Source organism: Meles meles, chromosome 2 (assembly GCF_922984935.1).
Source record: "Meles meles chromosome 2, mMelMel3.1 paternal haplotype, whole genome shotgun sequence".
NCBI lineage: Eukaryota > Metazoa > Chordata > Mammalia > Carnivora > Mustelidae > Meles > Meles meles.
Window position 1 is genome coordinate 4,127,558 of NC_060067.1, and position 24,004 is coordinate 4,151,561.

General features: G+C 42.2%; 1 protein-coding gene across 3 annotated transcripts in view; it reads right to left on the minus strand.

Annotated features, from left to right (window-relative positions):
- The window catches only part of BMP2K (BMP2 inducible kinase), a 125,488-nt gene extending 101,784 nt beyond the window's left edge, over positions 1–23,704 (minus strand). For 2 of the 3 annotated variants that reach the window (XM_045998141.1, XM_045998140.1), the window contains exon 1: positions 22,968–23,703. In XM_045998141.1, the coding sequence (XP_045854097.1) occupies positions 22,968–23,136 (169 nt within the window). In that variant the 5' untranslated portion in view covers positions 23,137–23,703. Of the gene's footprint in view, positions 1–22,967 lie in introns of all 3 variants that reach the window. The other variant, XM_045998142.1, reaches the window with a different exon arrangement.
- Positions 23,705–24,004: the final 300 nt, after the last annotated feature.

The window sequence follows — 24,004 nt, forward strand, 5'->3', positions numbered from 1 at the left end:
GAATTAAAATCACACAAAACAGCCTGTGGTTAGCAAACAAAAACCACTAAAAACTTCATAAATGAATGTGCACGAGGAAGTACAAAGCATGTAATTCTATTCCAATCCAAGTAAGACAAACTTTTTTTGTCACCGAAGACACAGAGTGCTAACTGGACAGGACTCCTCTTGGCACTCGCCTTTATCACAAACTGGCCCCAACATGCCCATGCTGATGCAGGCACTGTGGATGGCCGTCGCAAGCGTGCCAAGTAAACACAGCGCCTTCTGTAATGACTTCAGAAGGGGGAGCGGGGGCCGACTGAGAAAAATCGCAGCCCAGAGCCAAAGGACCAGCTCAGAGCCAGTATCTATTACTTCAAGGCCTGATACCAAAGCCTTGGCTCAGAAAACAAATACATATTTAAACATTCTGGGTATGACTAAGAAAAGCGCACTATACAATGTTTCAAATCAGCTTATCTTGATGTCACCAAACACAAACAAGAAAGAATAGCTTGTGCAATTCCTCCTTTCCAAACAGCTCAAGTCTGTTTCTTGATTAATAAGGTTTGTCAGGCAGAGGAGAGTTTCTCCCTCTCACCAGCTTCCATGACTCCCTGGACTTAATACACCTTCGACTAAATCTGTACTTCAGTAGAAGTACAGATTTAGTCAGACTAGTGGAAAACCATCCAGTATTACTACCCAGTCATGCTCTCCAACTACTTGGCTAGTCCCATGGGAAAATGATAGGCGTCCACTTTCAGTGCGAGATAACCAGCAGGGACGCCCCCCAACCACAGCGAAGCCACTTTGAGGGCTGGGGAGGAACCATCTCAGCATACCTCTAAGCCATCCGTGGCATACGATATGACCACAGCACCTCAGTAAGGAAGAATTTAGTCAAACTCTTCTGATACTCAGAGATAACACTAGACACAGACCTACAAACATCGTATGTACTTTTGATAGAAAAGCCCATCACACTGAGAAAAAGAAAAAAAATTTACATTGAGCTCTTTAAACACATGTACACATAAATACTTGAATCAGTATAAGAATATCCAACAAAAAAGTACAGTATACAACTTTCATTAGATTCGCAACAATATACACAATTCAAAAGAAAATTAAGTTTTACTACTTTTATTGAAAATTCTGGTCTTCAAAGTGTCTATGTAACTGGCTTCCACATTAAATTTCAATACAGGAGAAAGTCCTCTTAGTTAGAAGTCTCTATCAAAATATGTCTATATAAAATAATTTAACAATATTCACCACTGATATTTTTACCTGTCAGAATGGTCTATAAAGACATTTATGGGGCGCCTGGGTGGCTCAGTGGGTTAAGCCTCTGCCTTCAGCTCAGGTCATAATCTCAGGGTCCTGGGATCGAGTCCCATATCGGGCTCTCTGCTCAGTGGGGAGCCTGCTTCCCCCTCTCTCTCTGCCTGCCTCTCTGCCTACTTGTGATCTGTCAAATAAATAAATAAAATCTTTTAAGAATTAAAAAAAAGAAAGACATTTACAATTTCAGACAGAACAAGTACCATTTAAAACATAACAAGTTCTGTCTTAAAAGCACTGATACCCAGTGCTTGATAACGGCAAACTGTAGTTATCTCATTCAGCTTGGGGACCTTTAAGACATGTAGGTTTACTTCAGAATATATTTTACTTCAAAGAACATGATAGCGGTCTTGTGCACTTTTGAGTTAATAAGAACTTCAATGAAACTCTTCGGTAAGAGAATTCCAGGCACCCACTTCCTCAAAAATACTGTCTACCTGGAAGGCAAGCTGCTGCAGCCACTCTGGAAAACAGTGTGGAGGTTCCTCAAAAAAGTTAAAAACAGAGCTACCCTACAGCCCAGCAATTGCACTACTTGGTATTTACCCAAAGGATACAAACATAGTGATCTGAAGGGGCACGTGCACCCCAATGTTTATAGCAGCAGTGTCCACACAGCCAAAATACGGAGAGAGCCCTGATGTCCATCGACAGATGAACAGTTAAAAAAGATACTAGACATAGCTATAGCTATAGATATATACATATCTCACATCCTCTTTACATAAATACACACGTGTGTGTGTACATATACATATACATACACATGTATATAATGGACTATTTCTCAGCCATCAAAAAGAATGAAATATCGCCATTTACATTGATGTGGATGGAACTAGAGGGTATATGCTAAGCGAAATAAGTCCGAGAAAGACAAATACTGTATGATTTCACTTATATGAAATTAAGGATATAAAACAGATAAACATAGGGGAAGTGAAGGAAAAATAAAACGAAAATTAAGAGGGAGGAAACAAAGTGAAGATTGCTAGAGGGGAGGTGCGTGGGGAGGGGAAGTGGTGGGGGGTTGGGGATAATAGGGTGAAGGTCACGTGATGTAATGAGCACTGGGTGTTATATGCAACTCATGAATCACTAAATTCTACTCCTGAAACTAACCTAAACAAACAGACAAATAAATATATTACCCACCTGAACTGATCTGTTTAGAGACTACTGTAAGAATCAGTCCTACCTTTGAAAGAACATAATCATAGCTTTTCTAAGAAAAAATTCTTTTCAGCGTGAAATGATTTATAAAAATGCAATAGAAAAAAAGCTACGCAAAGAAATAAGATGAGTTATTTCTTCCCTTGGTAAAGTTCTATATATGCAAACAATACTTGTAAAATTATTCCCATAACCTAAAAAATATTTAATGGACTGTCCCCTTTGACTTTAAAGGACCCATTATTAAGATAAGAAAGCCTCTGAAACAGTACAATCTATACTTTCTCACAGGCACTCAGGAAGTACTAGGTCCCTTTTTCCCTTGTTTCTTTCAAGCAAAATCTTAAAGGTTCTTATCATTCTCATATTTATGACTTTAATTTTTTTTTCTCTACTGACCTACCTGCATTTGGGGAAACCAGTTCTTTAAAAAAGACCAGACTGCAAGATCTTCACAGAGTCCGTGTCTTTTTATAGCTTTGATTCCTCATGCCTAAGTTTTAAGAATATATTCCTAAGTAAAGGCAAATTATCTGGGGCGCCTGGGTGGCTCAGTGGGTTAAAGCCTCTACCTTCAGCTCAGGTCATGATCTCAGGGTCCTGGGATGGAGCCCCGCATCAGGCTCTCTGCTCAGCAGGGAGCCTGCTTCCTTCCTCTCTCTCTGGCTGCCTCTCTGTCTACCTGTGATCTCTGTCTGTCAAATAAATAAATTTTTAAAAAAAACTTTAAAAAAAAAAGGCAAATTATCTTCTCCAAAAATAAAAAAAATAAAAAAAAAACTGTACTGGTGAGACGGTTTACAATATAATATAGAGCATACAGGACTAAGCTTATGAAGTTGCAGAACCGAAATGAAAAAAAACTTCACTAAGAAACATAAAAGTTTTAATAAAATGGACAGACACACTGTGTTCCTGTCAGTCCTCTCATCACCTACAATCCCAAGATAATACAGAGTTTTCATGTAATGCCGATTTAAATTCCAAACTGCAGAATTTTATGACATGCTTATTAAATCTGAAGTTTTCTGGACCCTTCTCTAAACCTAGGATTAATTCTCTGAGATTTAAGTCCAGGAATCTCTTCAATAAGCACCGTACGAAGTTAAGAACCTTTGCATTAGTCCTGTTATCTACTAAAGTCTGACCTGAAGGCCATTAACAAGGCAGATACAGACCATCCCCGACTTACTCATTCAACTCAACCATTTTTCGGCTTTTGCGATGGTGCCAAAGCAAAATGCATTCGGCAGAGACTGAACACCCCACCTGGAAGCGTGAACTCTTCCTCCGCGCGTGGCATGTGGTCGGATACCCTCTCCTGGCAGTGGGGGGCCGGGCTCCCAGCCAGCCGCTGCAATCACCAGGGTAAACCGCCGACACACCCACAACCTTCCTGCACCTCTGCATGCCACTCTTTTTTTTCCCACTTTCAGGACAGTATTTGGCAAATTACAGAATATTTAATACTCTGCTATAAAACAGGCTCTGTGTTAGATGATCCTGTCCAACAGGAGGCTAATGTTCAAGTGTTCTGAGGACGTTTAAGGTAGGCACAGCAAGCTACGATGTTCAGGAGGCAGGTGTATTACAGTTTCAACATGATATCCTCAACTTACAATGGTTTTGTGGGATGTGACCCCATCATAAGTCAAGAAAGACCTGTATTGGGGGGTTTTTCTTCTCCCCATCTCAGGAGACTGGCTAGAGGAGAACGCGACCTGTGGCAACGGCAGCACCAGCATTACTGGACAGCTGACCCAGGGAGAACGTCATGCCGCATCCAGATGTACCAGGGAGGAGTGTGTATTTGAATAAATATCCAGATGATTTATATACTTATTAGTTTGATACCAGTGTGTTAAAGAATAAGTTATCCAGAATGGCAATGTTTTAAAAAATTAATATATCTTTAAAGAAAAAAACAAAACAGCCATTCAAGTAAAGGGACATTCATATTCCTCTTGAACTTCCCTGTTCTAGCACCAGTCCCAAGGGTCCCTCATCACAACCCCCATTTATGAGACTGCGATGAAGTCGCTATCTTTTGATTATCTTTATTTCAGCCATGACATCTTTCCCCCCCGCCCTTATCCGCATTTTCTTTCCTACAGTGGAAAAGTCAGATTTTAGAATTAATGTTATATTTTTTTTCCATAACTGCATTAACTGCTTTTTTCTCCCCTTCTTACATTTCAAAACTCCTCCATCATAAGCCTGGGTCTTAGGGTCTCAATTATCTCTCACCCATTTCACAATTCATTCTCACCAGAAATAGCAGAACTGAAAAGCACCAAAATTTTAGACAATTCTTACACACTGCTATTAAATTTCTCTTTTCTTCCCAAATTCAGCATTATGCTAACCTCTCCTTGGCACTCTTTGGCTTCGTGAGGGTAAATACAGAAACCTACACCTTCAACTTTTCCCAGTTACCTCAATAAGGTCTGGTATTCTGCAACTCCAAGACCCATCATCTGCCTTTTCAGACTGCCTCCAATGGTCTCTTCACCCAACTACCACATTCCTGCACCTCACCCAAACTGCAATTAGCTAAGCATCAGATAGAGGCTCTTCCCATTTTTTTTTTCCAACAATTTTTTTAGAGAGTACATGTGGGGGTTGGGGGCGGACAGAAGGACAGGGAGAGAGAGAATCTTAAGCAGGCTCCATCTCACCACTCCAAGATCATGACTTGAGCCAAAATCAAGAGTCAGATGTTTAACCAGCTGAGCCACCCAGGTGCCCCTCCAACAAATTCTCGTAAGTGGCTGTGCTACGTTCTGGAACACATTTTAAGTAGGACACTGTATGTGTGAGTTTACAGTCTCTCAGGGGGAGAAAGACAAAAATAAATTATTGTGGCACATTGTGATGAACAATACAGTAAGGGCAGTATCACTGAGGTGGCAAAGGGTTGAAATGAAATTATACTTGGAATACCCTCAATCCAGCCTTCTTTTTTCACTTAAGCGGGCCCTGAAATTTGATAGTTTTAGGAAGACTTCCTAGATGAGAACTGGCAACCTTCGTCAGGAAATCTATCCCATAAGCAGCATCACATATGGAACTCAAGCAAAACACGCAACCACTTACTTCACACATCCAATTCCGTAGCTCATTTACATCACCGCACTTAGGATTAGGGATACATAGTAAGCAAGCACCCTGTATCTTCATCTTTGGACTATACTACCACTTTATTTTAATACATGCTTTTGTATTGGTTATACTGTACGACCAAATAATACATATTTTATTTGCAACCTCTATGAATGCTCAACTGAAAAAACTTCCTCAACCGATCACGGTTCCCAACATGACAATGTAGGAAATCCCCCAATTTGTAGCGGACTCTGTTCTGACAGCTCCTATCCAGACTCTGGCTTTCAGAGCACTCCCCCACACAAACAATCCTACATCTGATAATGAGGTGCTCGGGTCGACCTGCAATCTAGTACTAACAGTGCTGTGGTATCTGAATGTCCCTCTACAGAGACATCTGTGTGAACAGAGTTCCAACGTGAGAAGCCAAGAATGCATCTTACTACACCCCAGCACTGCAGGTTTTGCCCAGCCTACCACTGAGAAAAAGACTCCCCCAGATCCAAGCCACTAACAGTAACGACAAGCAGTAACTCTTAACAAGTTGTCTCCAGTTTCTACAGTGGTTCCTACATTTACTGTGGTCATGTGTCCCCTGAAAATACAATGAGAGCCATAATCGCCTGCCTAAGAAAAACACGTGGCTGTCAATCAACCCCAGGTGAACTACCCCAACTGCCAAGTGTAGAGCCCATACAAACTGCACACTCCAGACCAGCACTGTCCGATACATGTCCAACATAATGTAAGACACATATGCAATTTCAAATTTTCTAGAGGACAAACACAGTGAATTTTAATAATACATTTTATTTAATGCAATATAACCAAAATACTATTATTTCAACATGTAAGCAATATTAAATATTAATGGTATCTTTTACATTCTTTTTTTCACACTAAGGCTTTGAAATCCCGTGTGTATGTTACATCCGTAATACATTTCAATTCAGCCACACTTCAAGAAGTAGCCACCTGCAGCTAGTGGGCTGTGTGTTAGACAGTTTTGCTAAACTATACACCATCCAGCAATTCTCAAGCCCTTTGGGCTCAGGATCCCATTATAGACCCAAGAGAGCTTTTGCTCATCTGGGTTATATCAATCCACATTTACCATATCAGAAATTAAAACTGAGAGGGGCACCCGGGTGGTGCAGTTGGTTAAGCGTCCGACTCTTGATTTTGGCACAGGTCATGGTCTCAGGGTCGTGAGATCGAACCCCACATTGGGCTCTGCGCTCAGAGTGGAGACCGTCTGGCCCTCTCCCTCCCCTGCTGCCCCGTGCCATGCTTACGTTCAAGTGCACTTACACTCTCTCTCTCCAAAATAAATTTTTAGAAATTAAAACTGAGAATTTTTTAAATCTTTACTAACTCATTTAAAATAATAGACATTACTTGTCAACATAAATAAATAGTTATTTCTTGAAACAAAAATTTAGAGAGAAAAATGGCATGCTTAACATTTTTGCAAAGCTCTTTAATATTTGCCTTAGGAGAAGACTGCTGGATTCTCATAACCGTTTCTGCAGTAAATCTCCTATCATATGCTTGGGCCCAATGAAGCACATGAACAAAATCTAGCCTCATGCATACACAGAGGGAAAGATGAAGACTATCTTAATAGTCTTTTCAAGTAAGCACAGATATTCTTCTTCACTATTACAGCAAAACAAGACAATTAGTAGTTTCTTAAAGGTTAGTTCCAAGTATCACTAAATTCTCACACTGTTAAACTAAAATCCAATGGTCAGTCTTGTACTGTATATCTGCAACATCATACATTTGGAAAATATCAATTCACTAGGTTAAAGAGATCCTCCATTACACAATTTTTTAAAAAGAAAATAACAGGGGCGCCTGGGTGGCTCAGTGGTTTAAGCTGCTGCCTTCAGCTCAGGTCATGATCTCAGGGTCCTGGGATCGAGTCCCACATCGGGCTCTCTGCTTGGCAGGGAGCCTGCTTCCTCCTCTCTCTCTCTCTCTGCCTGCCTCTCTCCCTACTTGTGATCTCTATCTGTCAAATAAATAAATAAAATCTTTAAAAAAAAAAAAAAGAAAAAAAAAGAAAATAACATTTGTTAACATTATCATCTATCTCCTCAGAAAAGCCTACGTAATGGGAAGCTGTCAAGTTCACAATGGCAAATACAGTTTTCCAAAATTCTAATTTTCTTTTGAAAGCTCAAATTCCATCATTAATAACATCTGTCAGGTGTTTTCCTTGAAGTGACAACCCTACTTAACAGAGAAAGTATCTGCTAAATACCCAGATCTAAATGAATCATAGTCTGTCAGTCATTCTTTCAAATAAAAATAGTGTTCCATGTAAAAGCAGCTGGTCTATCTGATGGTTAGCTAATGGCAGTTTGGGTGAGATGCAGGACACAACTCAATCACCCACATGCTTGTCCTCAATTCTACCACCACACTTCATTATGCAGCACGTGTTTTGTGTACACTTCCCGCTTCTTCACACATTAAAAAGATGTGTACTTACAAACGGCCAATGATAAAAACATGCAAAGATGTTCAATGTCACTTATATTTAGGAAAATACGAATCAAAACTGCAATGATATGCCACTTCACACCCATTAGAATGGAGTTTCATAAAAAGTTTAAAAACCCAAAATATCAGGTTTTAGTGAGGATGGGAAAATTGGAACCTTTGTGCGTTGCTGGAGGGAATTTTTAAATAAAAATCCAGCTATTATGGAAAATAGAATGTAGTTCCTCAAAAAATTAAACACAGAAGTATCACATAAGCCAGCAATTCCACTTCTGGATAGATACCAGAAAGAACTGCGAGCAGGGGCTAGACAAGACCCTTGTGCACTCATGTTCACGACAACATTTACAGTGGCCAGAAGGTAGAGACAACTCAAATGTGCCCACTGATGGATGAATAGACAATAAGTGATATATACATACAACGGAATATTATTCACTTAATGGGAAATACTAAGACACGCCACAAAATGGATGAACCTTATTTCTAAGTGAAATAAGCCAGACAGAAAAGGTCAAATATTGGGTGATTCTATTATAAGATGCACTCAGAATACTCAAATTCAGAGAGACAGAAAGTAAGACAGTGTTTACCACAGGCCGGGGGAAAGAGATATGGGAAGCTAGTGGTTAACAGGCACTGAGTTTCGGTTAGAGACAATAAGAAAGTTCTGGAGATCAGGAGTCGTGATGGTCACATAACAATGTGAACGTACTTAATGCCACTTACTTAACTGTAAACTTAAAAATGGTTAAAATGGTAAATTTTATGTTATACACACTTTACCACAATCCAAAAAAAAAAAAAAAAAAAAGATGTACTCAAGCAGCCAAGATTGATAGAATTTTTACAGCTTTATCAAGGATGTTCTTAAGGGAAACTGGCTTTAAAAACAAAAACTGAGTGCAAACTGTCTTGGTTTGTGGCAAGATATTGTAACTTTTACCACCACCACTATTGCTCTTGAACCATCAACACAAATGCCAATACAGTGTAAGATGTCTTGGTAGCGTCATGAAAATAATTCTGACCTGAAAGCGCTCCTCAAAGGGCCCTGGGGAATCCTTCCTCCTGGGACCCACAAGCCGTATTTTAGGAACCATTACTGAAGCCTATTCTTTTAGAAAAGCCAATTAATGTCACGGGAAAAAAAAAGAAAAGAAAAGAAAAAGAAACATAAAATATCACTTAGTTCTAGTTTTGTTTTTATTTTACCTTTTAAGATGAGAGAAACAAACAGGCTTAAATGCTGAGCAGAAATGAGATATAATAAGAATTTAAAAAACAAGCAGAAAACAAGAAAAATCAGATAGCTGATAGAGAAAGAAACAGGGCAGATTAGATAAATCAGGGACAAGCCTCTGAAGGTGGAAGTAAAGGACAAACAGATCTCAGAGGTCAGAGGTAGAACGGGGTTGGGGCACACTTTGATATAAAAAAGCTCTAAGTCTTTGAGATGTACTGCAGAGCATGCCAACTGTAGTTAATACTGTATTCTATATTTGAAAGTTGCTGAAAGAGTAGATCTTAGAAGTTCTCATCAGAAGAAAAAAATTTGTAACTACACTAAAAATGAATGATGGATGTTAACCAGATTTACTGTGATCATTTTGCAGTTTGTGCAAATATGCAATCATTATACACTTGAAACTAACGTTTATGTCAATTATATCTCAATTTTTTTTCGTTTTTTAAACTCTCCTAGGGGCACCCGGATAGTTCAGTGGGTTAAGCATCTGCCTTCGGCTCAGGTGATGATCTCAGGGTCCCGAGAGCAGGCCCTACAGCAGACTCCCTGCTTCTCCCTCTGCCATTCCTCCTCCCCTTCCCCCACCCCCCCCCCAACTGTTTGGGCTTGTTCTCCCCTTCTTCCTTGTCAAATAAATAAATAAAATCTTCTTAAAAATTAAAACATAAAATAAAATTTTAAAAAGCTCTCCTACTCAGAAAAATCGGGACACTAGATATATGCTTCTTGATAATGATGGGAATAATTGTAGCATTTTATCCAAAAGATTTAGAAATTTTCTTTAATATTTTTAAATCAAATATCAAGAACTCTTCCGACTTTTCACCTGTATGTGTATAAAAATATGCCACATGTATCACAGAAGCACTGTCATGTCATTTCTAAGAAAACAGTTTAATGATGCCATAGGCACTCATCTCTCCTGCAAACACTCAGAAGTTTAGTATTCCCGGTGTAAGCCAACTGCACTGGTGCCATGATCTAATAAAACGAAAATCTGACAAAACCTTGTTCCTTTTTATTTTAAATACATGTAGCACAAATGTGTTAAATGAAATGCTAAAAGGGATTTGACATTACAGCATAAGCCTTAAAGTTCCTAAGTTTGAACTAGGAACTAAAGGAAGTAGAGAATAAGAATTCAACTATTCTCTTCTTTTCACTTGTTTCTTACAGGCGGCGGTTCTAGATGTTGCTATGGTACATTCAACTGAAGAAGCTAGAGTAATGCGATTTTATGCTACTTTACAGTTCGCAAATAGTTATTTCATTTACGATTGAACATTTCTACACCGAGACAACAGACTCATTTGGGGGGAAGCTGCAATTTTATTCAGGGGAAAACTGCAATTTTAAACTTTGTAAAATGAATCCTGACGTCCTAAACAACTGCAGCACGTGGTTTGATGGCCTCAGGAAAAAGCGAAGGGGAAAGCTTTAACTCAAAAGTGGCTGGGCTGCCTCCTTCCACCTCAGACTCTGCAGGCAGCCACGGACACTCCAGCTGCCTCCAGAACAGTCAAAGTCCCCTAGTCCCCTAAGCCTCCTTGAAGTCCCCACTCCAATCAAAAGCCAATGCCTGTATGTGCACAGGAGCCAGTTAAGGAGGCCACATGTAGTGGAAAGAGGTTGAAGTCCCCTAAATTCCTCCCTCCCCAGCAACACTAACGGTGCGACTCTGGGACGCACTGGCATTTTAAAAGACTGTTAACCCGACAATACAGTCAGAATTGTATGTAAGAATGTTTCCTGAAGGAAGTCAAGAAGACCTTACCCTCAACTTAGATTTTTGTACACCACCCAACACCTTCATCCCTGTATTTAGTCTTCCGAAAAACAAAAATCAATGAACTGACCCCACAACATATGGCCATTAGTTCCATCCTACTTGGAACACTACGGATTCACACGGCACCTTGCAAACTCACTTCCAATACTGCGCAGAGACAGAGACAATCAGCAAAGTGACACAAACACAACACACACTTTGAAGAAACACTCATGGACTTGTAACATTGCTTGAGTTGTCACCCCTAACAGCTAGTGTCCATATATTTTTAAAATATGTATCAATTTGCAATGAGATCCTTAGAATTCGTCCTTTGGATTATACAAACAATATTTTGCTAAAAGATAAAAAATTAACAGACTTAACAACCCAGTTAACTATTCACTAGGATCTGAACTAGGCTAGTTGGTAAAAAAGTAAAACGAAAAAACTCTTCAGATCTGCCTTATTGCTTATAACACCAGTAAACTATCTTATAAACTTCTCTTATTGATCAGAGAAGAGACCATTAAAGGCCTGTGTACAGAGAGCATATACACATCCTCCTTCTGAAAAATAACTCAAAACACATGTCCTACTGATCATGAGTCACTGCCGTCATTTTCTTATATACAAAGAATAGACCATTAACATTCAGTAGGAGAGATTCTGTTACAGGCAAGAGAATGAAAAAGTGGGTCATGGCCAGTGATGCATAATCCCACTCCCTAATAAGAGTCCTGACAATATTCATTAAGTAAAATATTTTACTATATTATGTGTAAATCATTTAATACTAATATCTTAATGATTCCAGAATGAATAGGAAAATCTAGACCAACCACACACAATCTCATTCAAAAGAGAATACTTAAAAATGTAAAAAGCTCCAGCCAGCTCTAACAATAACCCAGCCACAAAAAATTAAGGAAAATAAATAAACACAGCAATGAGACAGGGGAAGTGTTGTGTTGGAAACCTCTCTCCCAAACCAAAGAAGGAACAGAATGTCGAGGGTGATAATGATCAGTTATTAACAAAACTGCATAAAGACTTGGTTTGCTCCCTGTGGTCTCTTATGCCAGGCTTACAAATTCCCTAATCTAAAAGAAAACTGAAGGTCTCTCTACTGAGAAAAGCACCTCCAATATTAGGTATACTAGTTAAAGGGGTCCTGCAAGGTAATAATCGAGTAATTTCTTCCCCAGGGCACTGAGGATATGAGATCCCCTTCTTCATAATTCTCTTTCTCTCGGATAGCAGTTCTCCCATTAAGCCTTGGTTACCATCAACCTCTCAAGAGAAACCCATAGCCAGTTGAGCATTTCCAACATTGTCACTGTAAGATTAGGTATTCAGAGCACATACGTTAGTCCTGTCTACCCTCTCTGTCCCACAGTAGTGGCTCTCTCTAAAGCTGGCATGGGTCAAGGGAACTCAGGCTAGAACACTGTGGAGAGTCACACCTAGTAAGAAGAGCAACGCAGTACCCACAAAACAAAGATACACTATTTGTGTAATCACTACAGAAATGAAACAGGCCAGGAATCCAGAAATAAATCTGGTAGTATTTTTTTTTCATTCATCTAGATAATGCTGTACCTATATTATCAGCAAATACCTCTACTTATTTCAGTTTCTGTAAAAGGACACAACTTGAAAAATGGGGCCAACCTACTCCCAAGCATCAGCCAAACATTGGATATGTCAAATATGGTTGTTATCCAATTGTTTTATAGTAAATGTTTACAGGCCTCTGGCTGCTTTTCAGTTCAAAAATTTAATCTCTTACAAATGTACCAAATACCTACATGAGTACAGCACCATAAGAGAAAAGAGATAAGAGATAAGATGGATACCAGTCAAATCTTAAAGGAACTTTTAATCCTGCAGTAGAGGAGACTTTGTATTACACATTGTCTTAGAACAGAACAAAGCTGTGTCCAGTAGGCGCAATACGAGCAACAGTTACCACACAGAGCCCCAGAGGAAGGCGTGATTACCCTCATTTGGTTGCACACAGGGGTTTCATAGAAAAATAAAGATTACAAGAAAGTAACTGTATTTTAAGTGTATCCTACAAGATACATTTAAAAATAGAGTGGGAAGACAGGTGTCTGCATTCCAGGCAATGTAACAACATAAACTGAAAAACAGGAATGAAAAAGCAAGAGCAAAGCACAGGAAATGTCAAGTCCTAGGGCTGGAGTGAGAGAGGGATTAAGACCTGTGGGGCATTGGGGTCCCACCACACAGGGCCTTGAATCCCTGAGTAATGAGTTTGCACTTCAGTGAGTTGGGCAAATGATCAGCACTCCACTTCAGGAAGAAAAATTGATAGGAATACAAGAGTTGATTTGGTAAATAAAGAGCCTAAAAGGCGGGGCACCTGGGTGGCTCAGTGGGTTAAAGCCTCTGCCTTCGGCTCAGGTCATGATCTCGGGGTCCTGGTATCGAGCCCTGCGTAGGGCTCTCTGCTCAGCGGGGAGCCTGTTTCCTTCTCTCTCTCTCCCTCTCTGTCTGCCTCTCTGCCTACTTCTGATCTCTCGCTCTCTGTCAAATAAATAAATAAATCTTAAAAAAAAAAAAAAAAAAGAGCCTAAAAGGGGAGGAACGGTCTGCGTGAAAACCTAATTCTGTAAGAGCTAGTAAGGACCTAAACTAGAGGGGAGCCTGGGTGGTTCAGCCGGCTGCCTTTGGCTGGAGTCATGATCCCAGGGTCCAGGGGTCCAGGCCCACATCAGGTTCTCTGCTCAGTGGGAGAGCCTGCTCTCCCTTTCCCTGCCACTCCCCCTGCTTGTGCTTTCTCTCTCTGTCAAATAAATAAATATTTTTTTTAAAGGGAGGGCCCAAACTAGAACTGACAGCACCGGAAACAAAAAGTAGCCAACTCCTCCCACATCAGCACGGGTAAACTTTCTATCCACCAACTAAGAGAAAGTACTGTCCTAGCTCTTCCTTATACATTCTTTCCAAAATAAAACTTGAAAAACACGAAAATTTCTTTACCTTCAGATACCCTCCAAAATATGAGTCACTTGGAGAACACAAACGATTAAAATGATAAAAGAATCCATTAAGGTGGCATACCCTTTGAAACTAAATAGTACTCTGAAATGCCCAGGATTTTATCTGAGCACCAATCCCCTTATCTTAAAAGGTACTAAATAAGGCAACTTCCTAGAAAGGACTTTTACACAAGGATTAAGAAATAATTTTATACTGAGGGATAAAAAAATAAATTGCTAATCTATACTTGTCAAAGAACTCAAATGCATGATTATCACACATAATCCTTTCATTATGGTCTCAATCCTAAAACTGTTATCTTTATCCCTCCTTTCCCATGCTCCTCTTATATCAGAGAAGCAGTAAGAATCCATTACACAAACAGAATCAGAGAATGCTAAAATGGAAAAAGATGTTACAGATTCATTTTTGTCCACTTCATTTTTTTCTTGAGAGTGAAATCAAAATGTCACAACGCAAGTTAGTACCGTAACAGAATATCAACTGGCCCAGCTCCAAGTTTTGCCTTTTTTTTTTTAATAGCTGCCTCCAAGAAGGCACCGTTTTGAAGACTTAATGAAAAGTTAAAATAGGCAAATCAGTAGCAACAACTGTTTCATATTTTTTAATACTATTCACTGCAAAATGCCTCTCTAAAGGCTACATCCCAAACTATGCCCTTAAACTTCACTGGAATTCTACAAGACAAGAACAAACCAAAAATTGCAAAATAAAAGTATCTGTGTAAAAGCCCAACACAACCACTTTCCTGCAGAGAGACGTGAGCCAGTTAGCAGAAATGTGCTGACTGACCTCATTTGTAAAGATGATACACGCAGACAAGAGAATCTCCAAATTAACTAAGTGCCCAACTATTTAAAACAGTTCGGTCATTAACCACTCAACCTCCCAACTCAGTTTCCTAAAAATAGTAGGCTTGTGGGTAGATGGATGGTTCACGAGATGGATGCAGGATAAAACCAAGAATAAACGGTCACAGCTCCTTCTGATGAAACCTTTCTATAGCTCTGAAATCACCACTCAGGACTCTTAATTTCAGAATTCCAAGTCAAGCCTTAAATCATTTTGATAGCTACCAAATAGGTTCTAATAAATGTTTATGTTCTACTTCAAATTTTGACCCAAGAAAGGGGGGTAGAGAAGGAGTTAAAGAGAACAAGATAATGTACGAGTTAAGATAGTAACGAACACTAAAGGTCCAGAATCAACATAAGGACAAAATTCCACCTCCCAATATGTTCCGTAACATAAATAACATCAGGGATCTTTTCTACTTTTCCCTCCTGCAGATCCCATAATGGAAAGATGCTAACAAGTATTAACTTATTACTACTATTTTTTAAATAATCAAAGTCAACCTTTCCGAACTGCTCAGCATGACAAAGTCAGTATTAACCGAACAAAGCTGACTATAGCTAAAAGCAAAGAAATTTGATGTTAGTGCAATTTAGCACTTTTTTGGAGATAAATGCATAATTTCCACACTTTTTTCAAAATATTGAAAATTGGGAATTGCTTTAGTGTCCTTGAATAAAACTGCCACTTCTAGAGAAAACAGCAGACCATCAAAATTACAACCAAAGAACTATCCCCACAATAACACATCACAAAAGCAAAGCGTGTGTTAGAGTCTATGTAATGTCCTTTGCTACAAATCACTTTCATCTCATCGTCAGAATATGCTGCTATCAAGGTAAAAATCTATATAGCTGATTGAAACTTATAAGTCATATATTGCTAAATGATATATAATAATTATTTAAAATGATTCAAATGTTTTACAAATATAAATGTGATACTTAATTCAGGATAAATACCTACTCTACAAGCAAATTACTACAATTCCAGAAGCAGATTTCACTGAAAGCGGATAACCAAATCTGAACCTAAAATTGGCCCACATTTATTGAAAGACTTGGCATGTACTGTTATTATCCTACATTATCTGCTTAATAGCACATATTACCTATTAATCTTCATAATAAATATTAACTCCATCTTACAAAAAAGGAAACAATGCTTTCTGAGAGTTTAATTCAACCACAGCAACAACAACAACAAAATTGCAGGACAGAAACTAAAGATACAGAGATAAACGAGAACCTGCCCTCAAAAAGCTCACTGTCAAAATCAATTATATTATACACAACTGCATGTAACAATACTTTCCTTCTTTAAATTCAGCCACCTTTGCAAAATAAAGAAAATTATGCCAATAGAGAAAGATGACTCTAAGAGAACATCCAGGTTATCTTTCTTTGCTGTTTCAAGGAGGCTAACTAAAATAACACTTAGCCTTAAACACTGTCTTCAAAAAGTTTGTCTTCACCTATATGTGATTGTTGAATCACTATACCATATACCTGAAATTAATATAACACTGTATGTTAACTATGTCAGAATTAAAAATTAAAAAATAAATAAATCCCACATTTTTAAAAAAAGAAGTACATCGTATACTACCATGCCGCTGACTCCTCCTGTTTCTAGTTTTTTGTTTTGTTTTTTTTAAGATTTTTTTTTTTTTAATTTGACAGAAAGGGAGAGAACATAGCCGGGGGAGGGGCAGAAGGAGAGGGAGAGGCAGGCTTGCCCCCGCGAGCACAGAGCCTGATGAGGGGCTCAATCCCAGGACCCTGGGATCATGACCTGAGTGGAAAGCAGACAGAAGCTTAACTGAGCCAATCAAGCATCCATGTTTCCAGTTTTTGGCTGATGAATAAAGGTGCTATAAACATGCATGTGCAAGTTTATAAAAAAAAAAAAAGTCTGTCTTCACAGAAGTAGAAAATTCAGGGTCCCCTGTCCTAAGCAGAAGACCTCTGATGGGACAAGAACTAAAGAGCCCTCCCTCGGTGCTTTCCAATTTGCGAATTAGGTCTTAAATTCTACTGAAGAACTCCATCTGTGTTCATTAAAAAAAAAAATTTAAAAGTCCAAATTCGTTTCCTTTGTAAAGAATTTGAAGGTCCTTAATATGACAAGGCAATTTGTGTGATTTAAAAAGCAATTAATAGACAGTACTTCTAGCCTCAAGAATTTTACTATCTGCTAAGGGAAATGAGACAGGAACAATAACCACCTTAGTATTTCCACGTGCTTACATAACTGTATCTCAAGACAAGAGATTAAATGTGCTAAGAGGGAAAAAGGAAATACAGAGCTACAAATGTCCACAGGAAGAAGGGAGTGATCCTAACTAGCAGGGAGGCGACTAGGCTGCACAGGCAAAGGTAGTGATAGGTAAGGAACAGGGAATGGCACACGGTGGCTGGAGCAGGATTATCAGGAACAAACCAGAGCTCAGATTTAGAACGTAGGTTACCAACTTGAGGGGGAGGCGCCTGGCTGGCTGAGCCCATGGAGCATGTGACTCTTGATCTTGGGATTGAGTTCAAGCCCCAAGTTGGGTGTAAAGATTACTTAAAAATAAAATCTGGAAAGAAAAAATATAGTAACTAAGCATGAATAATTGTGAGTGTGTGGCCAAAAAATGTGATCATGATGACACACAATTCACTCCCTCCTCTTGCAAGCACCATGTGCTCCCAGGCCTCTTCATACTCCCTGCAGCTCCCGTTTACGCTCAATCAGCCCTTCCCAAGGTATGGTTTCTGGACCAGCAGCATCAGCATCAGCAAGCAAGTTGTTAGAAATGAAAATTATGGGCCGCACCCAGACATACAGAATCAAACCTTGGGGGCTCAGGCTCAGCAACCTGGGGCTTACCAAGCCCCCCCCAATGATTCTGATGAACACTAATGTTTAAGACCAGTGTTCTACCAGCGTCCTTCAGCGAGAACCTTCTCAATCTATACTCTCTCCCTACATTAATCTCTCCCAGGCCTTTTCAATAACAGCCAAATGTTCACTTATCAAAAATACCTCTCTCTAAACCCAGACACCTTTGCTGAGCACCAGACTACACATTCAGCTTCCCATTTGACGCTGATTTCCTCCCAGATATCTCAACTACACACGTCTGGAACTCCTGAATATCCTCCTAACTCTTCTCCCTCCCCCTAAAAATCTGTTCCTTCTCTACTCTTCCCCATCTCAGCAAATGGTACCTCAAGCCCAAGAACTGCATAAGCCATTCTTCCCAGTTCCTACCATACCCTCCCCCCAACACAATCCATCACCAGGTCTTCCCACTTGAGCACTCGCTTCCATTCCCACTGCCACCATCTTAACCAGTCATCTCATCTGTACGCCTCTCCACCAGTCTCTACAGAGCAATCACCATGATCTTGTCAAAGTGCAAATCAGAGCATCTAACTGCCCCAATCCTACAGTAGCTTCCCATTGCATTTTCAGATAAAACCTAAAATCCTAAAGTCCTGGATCCTGGTCATCTTTCCAACATTATCTTGGGTCCTTCCTCCAAAGTGACTCAATCATTACATTCCCCAGCTCTGGGCATATTTCAGTCCTGAAACTTCCTCACACTGAGACTTCTCTGTTCGTGACACACTCCACACCACCCCCACCTTCACACCTTCACACACTGCCTTTACCTAATTTTTCTCATGCTTTGGATTTCTGGTATATATCAAAAAAGGTCTCTCTTGATCCTTCAATATAAACTGAATCAGTTATTCTCTCATTAAACCCCGTGCTTTCTTCTCATGACAACTATTCAAATTATCTACATGACTTGATGATTTTTTTTGTTTAACCCTTATGTTCTATATTAGACTGCAAATTCCACAAGGACAAAGAAATATCTGTTTTGTTTTCCGTTGTATAATTAGTACAGAGCCTGGCACACAAAAGGCATTTAAGAAATAGTTATGGAGTAGTAACAGTTATCATTATTTTTGTTAAATTCTCCCCTTCTGCTCTCTCTGTCCTCTCAGAAACTAACTTACAAGTTACTGGGTAGCCAAGATAATTTCTGCAAATGAAATATCATGCTTAAATCCCTCATTTTCAGATTGATGTATATGGCAAAATCAAATGTGTTTTACTACCTTCCGGTAAAATTCACAGTGAGAAGTGGTTAACACTTAGCCTATATTAACTGACCCTAATCTAAGCAGTTAACTCTGAGAGCTACTGAGCTCCTTCTCTAGCAAATTCCTGGTCTCCCTATTACCTGAACTGACAGTACCAACAACCCCCATGCCCGTGACAGAAAGTCTTATCCTTACCCATGAAATTGTACGCAAAATGCCATTCCTACCCAGACCCGAGAACCTCATAATTAGATTACCTCAACGAGTTATGCTTGTGTCCCAATCCCCTGGTTCCACATTCATTTAAGCACTTTGTACCAAACATATTTAGAACAACGTAGAACCAAACACATTGAGAACCAGCTTCTTCCCCTTATTAATCAACATTAAATCCTCTAACTAGCATGTGACCAAAAAGCCAGTCCTATGTTTTGTTAGAAATTTTAAAGAGTACACTGAAATACATATACTTGACAATGTGACTGTTTCAAGCTTAAACTTACATATGGCTCTATCAGATTCCTATAGGCAAATTGGATTTAGTTAGCATGCACTCCTGAAACTAAAGTGTTTTTGAAAAAAAAGATGAAAGTGTTCCACGATATTAGTTCTCTAAACTTTGAGCAGGAATTAAAAGGTACAAGGTGTAATAAGCATTCCAAACATACACATACTTAACTAGAGACTCTGATACAAAGTACATATTTCAGAGAAGAAACTACTCCAACAGTTTAAACATTCAACAGAAGTATATCTCTGAGAATCTGTTTATTTCTTTAAATACATAATATATAAATATGTACTTACATGTATACATGTGATCTAATATCTATATTCATAAATATTATGCACGTATACGTATACTACATACATACATACACAGACGATTGCCACTATTTGGGGACTCCGTATTTGTAAATTCATGTAGTCACTAAAATTTATCTGTATTCCCCAAAATCAATACAATGGCATTTTCAAGATCATTTGCAGACATAAGCGTAGTGCTCAAAATTTCGAGAAGGCCAGCTGGACACAAGATACCTTTCTGGCTTGTTTATAAACAAGGGCCCCTTTTGAAATCTGTTTAGTGCCATGTTTTTCTCATTTTTGTGCTTTTTATTGATTTCATTGTTTAAAATGGCTCCAAGCATAGTGCCAAAGTGTCATCTAGTATCCCTAGGGTCAAGAAGATGCGATGTTCCTTACAGAGAAAATAATGTGTCTTAGATAAGCTTTATGTAGAGGTGAATTACAGCTCTGTTAGCCATAAGTTCAGTTTTAATGAGTCAACAATATATATTTAAAAAGATCTTTAAACAGAAACCCACATAAAACAAGGTTATATACTGACTGGTGGACAAAAATGTTGTCAACAGCGGCTTGCAGGACCTCACACCTGTATTTCTAAAGGGCAATGGTTCAGTACTTAATCACTGCTCCGTGACTTTATAAAACACAACTACTCTGAACAAGGAGAGGCAAGTATGTAACTACAAATACATGTAGAAAGAGGAGAGAGAATATGACACAGAGAGAAAGAATAGTAGTAGATTTACTGAAGACTCAAAGACACTAGAGGTCATTCTGAACAAGATGCCTACATTTTCAGTAGCATGGCAAAAACACCTCAGGGCCCAGCACCTACTGTATTGGCCCTGTTTAAACAACAAGAACCCAAAGCAAAAAAAAAAAAAAAAAAAAAAAAAAAAAGTGAAACCTACCAAGTTCATTTTTTCAGTTTTTGGTCTTTGTTTCTATCCCTTATCCCACTAAATGGTATATCTCTGCCCAATTCAGGTGCTTTAAACTCTAATGCCTTTCCACACCACTTGTCCTAATCTTGTAATTTAACACATGTATGTGTCAATTACTGAACGATCATTCTTGAGTATGAAGCAGACTTTGCGTTTAAACATCCTGTCTAAATTGTCTAAATTATTTGGAAAAGAGAGGATATTAAGCATTTGAAGTAAGAAGAAACTGTCAGGATAAAAAAAGTAAACTGAATACGGGTAATTTCAGTTATATGTGTAAAGGGAAAAGAAATACACAAGGGAAGAAGTCTCCCCTCCTGTCCAAAGACAACGAAGTAAAAGTCTAATCCAAGAGCTGGAGTGCCGGGTGGGAAGTCCCACCTTCCAAAATAGCTTCTTCAGCTCCTGCTTCGTCCTAGCATTGATTACGGAGTTTCCCAAGAAAAATGGCAAAATTTATAGCAAAAGCTAGTAGAACACTCTAACAGTGACATTAGTCCTTAACAGCTTTTTAATTTTTTGTGGCTGAATGAGCACTCCCTTTGCAATTCTTATTTTCATTTTCCAAAATTACTTAACTTTTCCTGAAAATGACTTGCTTAGGGTAATGATAGGATATGCTTAGGGCAGTGATAGAAGCCACGAATCCAAAATCTAGTTTGATGAAACGTCAATGTTTTCTTTCCACTGAATAAAAAACCCTTCTGGGATTTTGTGAAATGGAGTGAGTGTAATACTACCCAAGCCACAGTTCCATCACTCACTACAATTTAAAGAAGTAATAAGTGCAGCATGTGACTTAACAGCCATGTCTTCTTAAAAGCCACAACTCGATCTAAACCAGCATTTGACATCCACGTATCACAAAGAACTAGGAAATTTTACAGCGCAGTGAATCTATCAAAACCAATGACCATATATTCACTCCTCTGAAAAGCGAAGGCTCCTTCTCCCACCTCTCCAAGCTTGGCCTAGGCTCCTCACTAGAGGCAGTGGCTTGTAACAGTGACACCCACCCCCGAATAATTCAAGATTTCTTTCTCTTTAAATATTTTATAGACAAAAACCTTCAGATTTCTTTTTGCACTGATGCGCTATTGTTTACGGCATCTCAAAAATCAGAAGTGGAATCTCTCCGTCTACTGTGCGCAGACCGCATCGGCGTCGGACTTTCGGAGAGCCAAACTACTCTCTCCGACTTCTCTCTTAACCTGGAACGCAAAGGGCCGTTCATCAACTAATTATCTCCTATGCATCTTTAAAAGTTATTGGGTACGATTCTGCAGTGAAAAGCTCCAAGATCAGAGGAAGCCTCCCTGCGCGCCGCTCCCACGAGAAACTCCACGCCGGAGTGCGGGGCCGCGTCTCTCCGCGGAGCGAGCTCCCCCGCACGGCGCCCCGAACCGCTGCCGGAGCCGGGACGGGTGGCGAGGGCGGGACGCGCAGCCGCGCGGGTCAGTCAACGCGCCCTCCTGACACCGTCTGCAGTAGCAGAGACACCCTGAAGGGCACGAACAGCACCTGGTCGATGCCGGTTCCGAACCAGACGAACCGACTCCGAGTCCACGCGCTGCCCCGAAGCCACCCGCCGACCGACTCCGGGGAAAGCGCCGGCGCCGGCCGCGCACAGGAGCGCGCAGAGCGGCACCGGCTTCCCCGGGGACGAGCAGAGCGAACGCGGCTCGACCTCGGGGCCCCCGGCTCCTGGACACCGCAGCGCGGGCGGAGACCCGGGGGGTGGAGGCCGAAGCGCCACGGCCGCCGGCGCCACCGCGGGCGGGGCAGAGCCTCGGTCCGCACGACCGGCCACTCCGCGACTCGCCGGCCCCGGCGCGCCCCGCACCGCCCGCGAGGGCGTCTTCCGCTCACTCCCTCGCGTCGCGGGGCACCGGAGCTCGGCCGGGGGAGCGCGGGGCGCCGCGCCGACACGGCCGGCTCAGGGGCGCCGCGCCCGGGCGCTCTTCACCGGCCCCAGGAGCGGGAAGAGCGCGCCGAGCGGGCGAGCGAAGAGGCGGGCGGACGCCGACAGCCGCCGCCACACCCCGGCCCTCCCTCACCTGCCGGCCGAGCGTCCCCCGCGCCCGTACCTTCGGCCAGCGACTCCTCCAGGGTGACCTGGTAGCGGCCGACGGCGAACACGCGGACCCCCACGGACGAGCCGCCGCCGCCGGAGCCGGCCCCGGGCCCGCCGGCCGAGCCCCCCGCCGCGCCGCCGCCGCCGCCCTCCGACTTGGGCATCCGCGAGAACTTCTTCATGGTCCCGCCGGCGCGCTGGGGGGCGCGGGGCGCGCGAGGGCGAGAGCGAGTCGGCGGCCCGGCGCGCGGCCAGTCGTACGCGAGGGGTCGCCGCCCCTCGCCCGTGCGAGCGTCCGTGCGCGCTGCGGCCCGGCCGGCCTCACATCCCGCGCGCGAGCGCACCGCCCGGCCCCGCCGCCCGCTCCGCGGCTCCGCTGCAGCTGCCCGGCTCCCGCAGAGGGCGGCGGGGAGGGCGGGGCCGGGGCGGGGCGCGAGGGGGCGGGGCCGGGCGCGGGGGCGACACCGCCGCCTTCGCGAGCGCCCCGGGCGCCCGAGCCGCCTCTGGACGCGTCCGGAGCGCGAGCCTGGGAGGGGGCCGCGCCGGGGAGGGAGACGGGGAAGGGGCGGGGCGGCCGGCCCTGCGGGGAGTGGGCTGGGCCTCTCCGGCCTTGCGCCCCCACGACCGCAGCCCGCGGCGCCGCCGGAGCCGGACCGACGCCGCCCGCCACTCGCGGCCGTTGGCGGTGCTGCGCCGCTGCCAACCGCTCTCTGAGGCCCGGCGGCCCGCGCAGGCGCGCGATCGGCGCCGCCGGAAGTGACGGTTCCGGCTCTTGTCACGTGGAGGGCGTGGGGGCGGGGAGAGGCGGTGGGGGCTGGGGACGGAGGCGAGGACGGGGTCCCGCGTCCGGGGTCCCGGCGGCGAACGTTCAGGTCAGGCTTCCGGGGCCCCGCGTCGAGGTGGCCGGGGAGGCTCCCGCGCCGGCCGCGCGTCCGGGTCCGGCGTCTGGGCGAGGAGCTGGCGCGCCCCTCCGGGGGCTTAAACCCGCCGCCGGCCGCGTTCAGTGTCCCAGACCGTCCCAGAGGGGCTTCCGCTCGCCGCCCCGGGCGT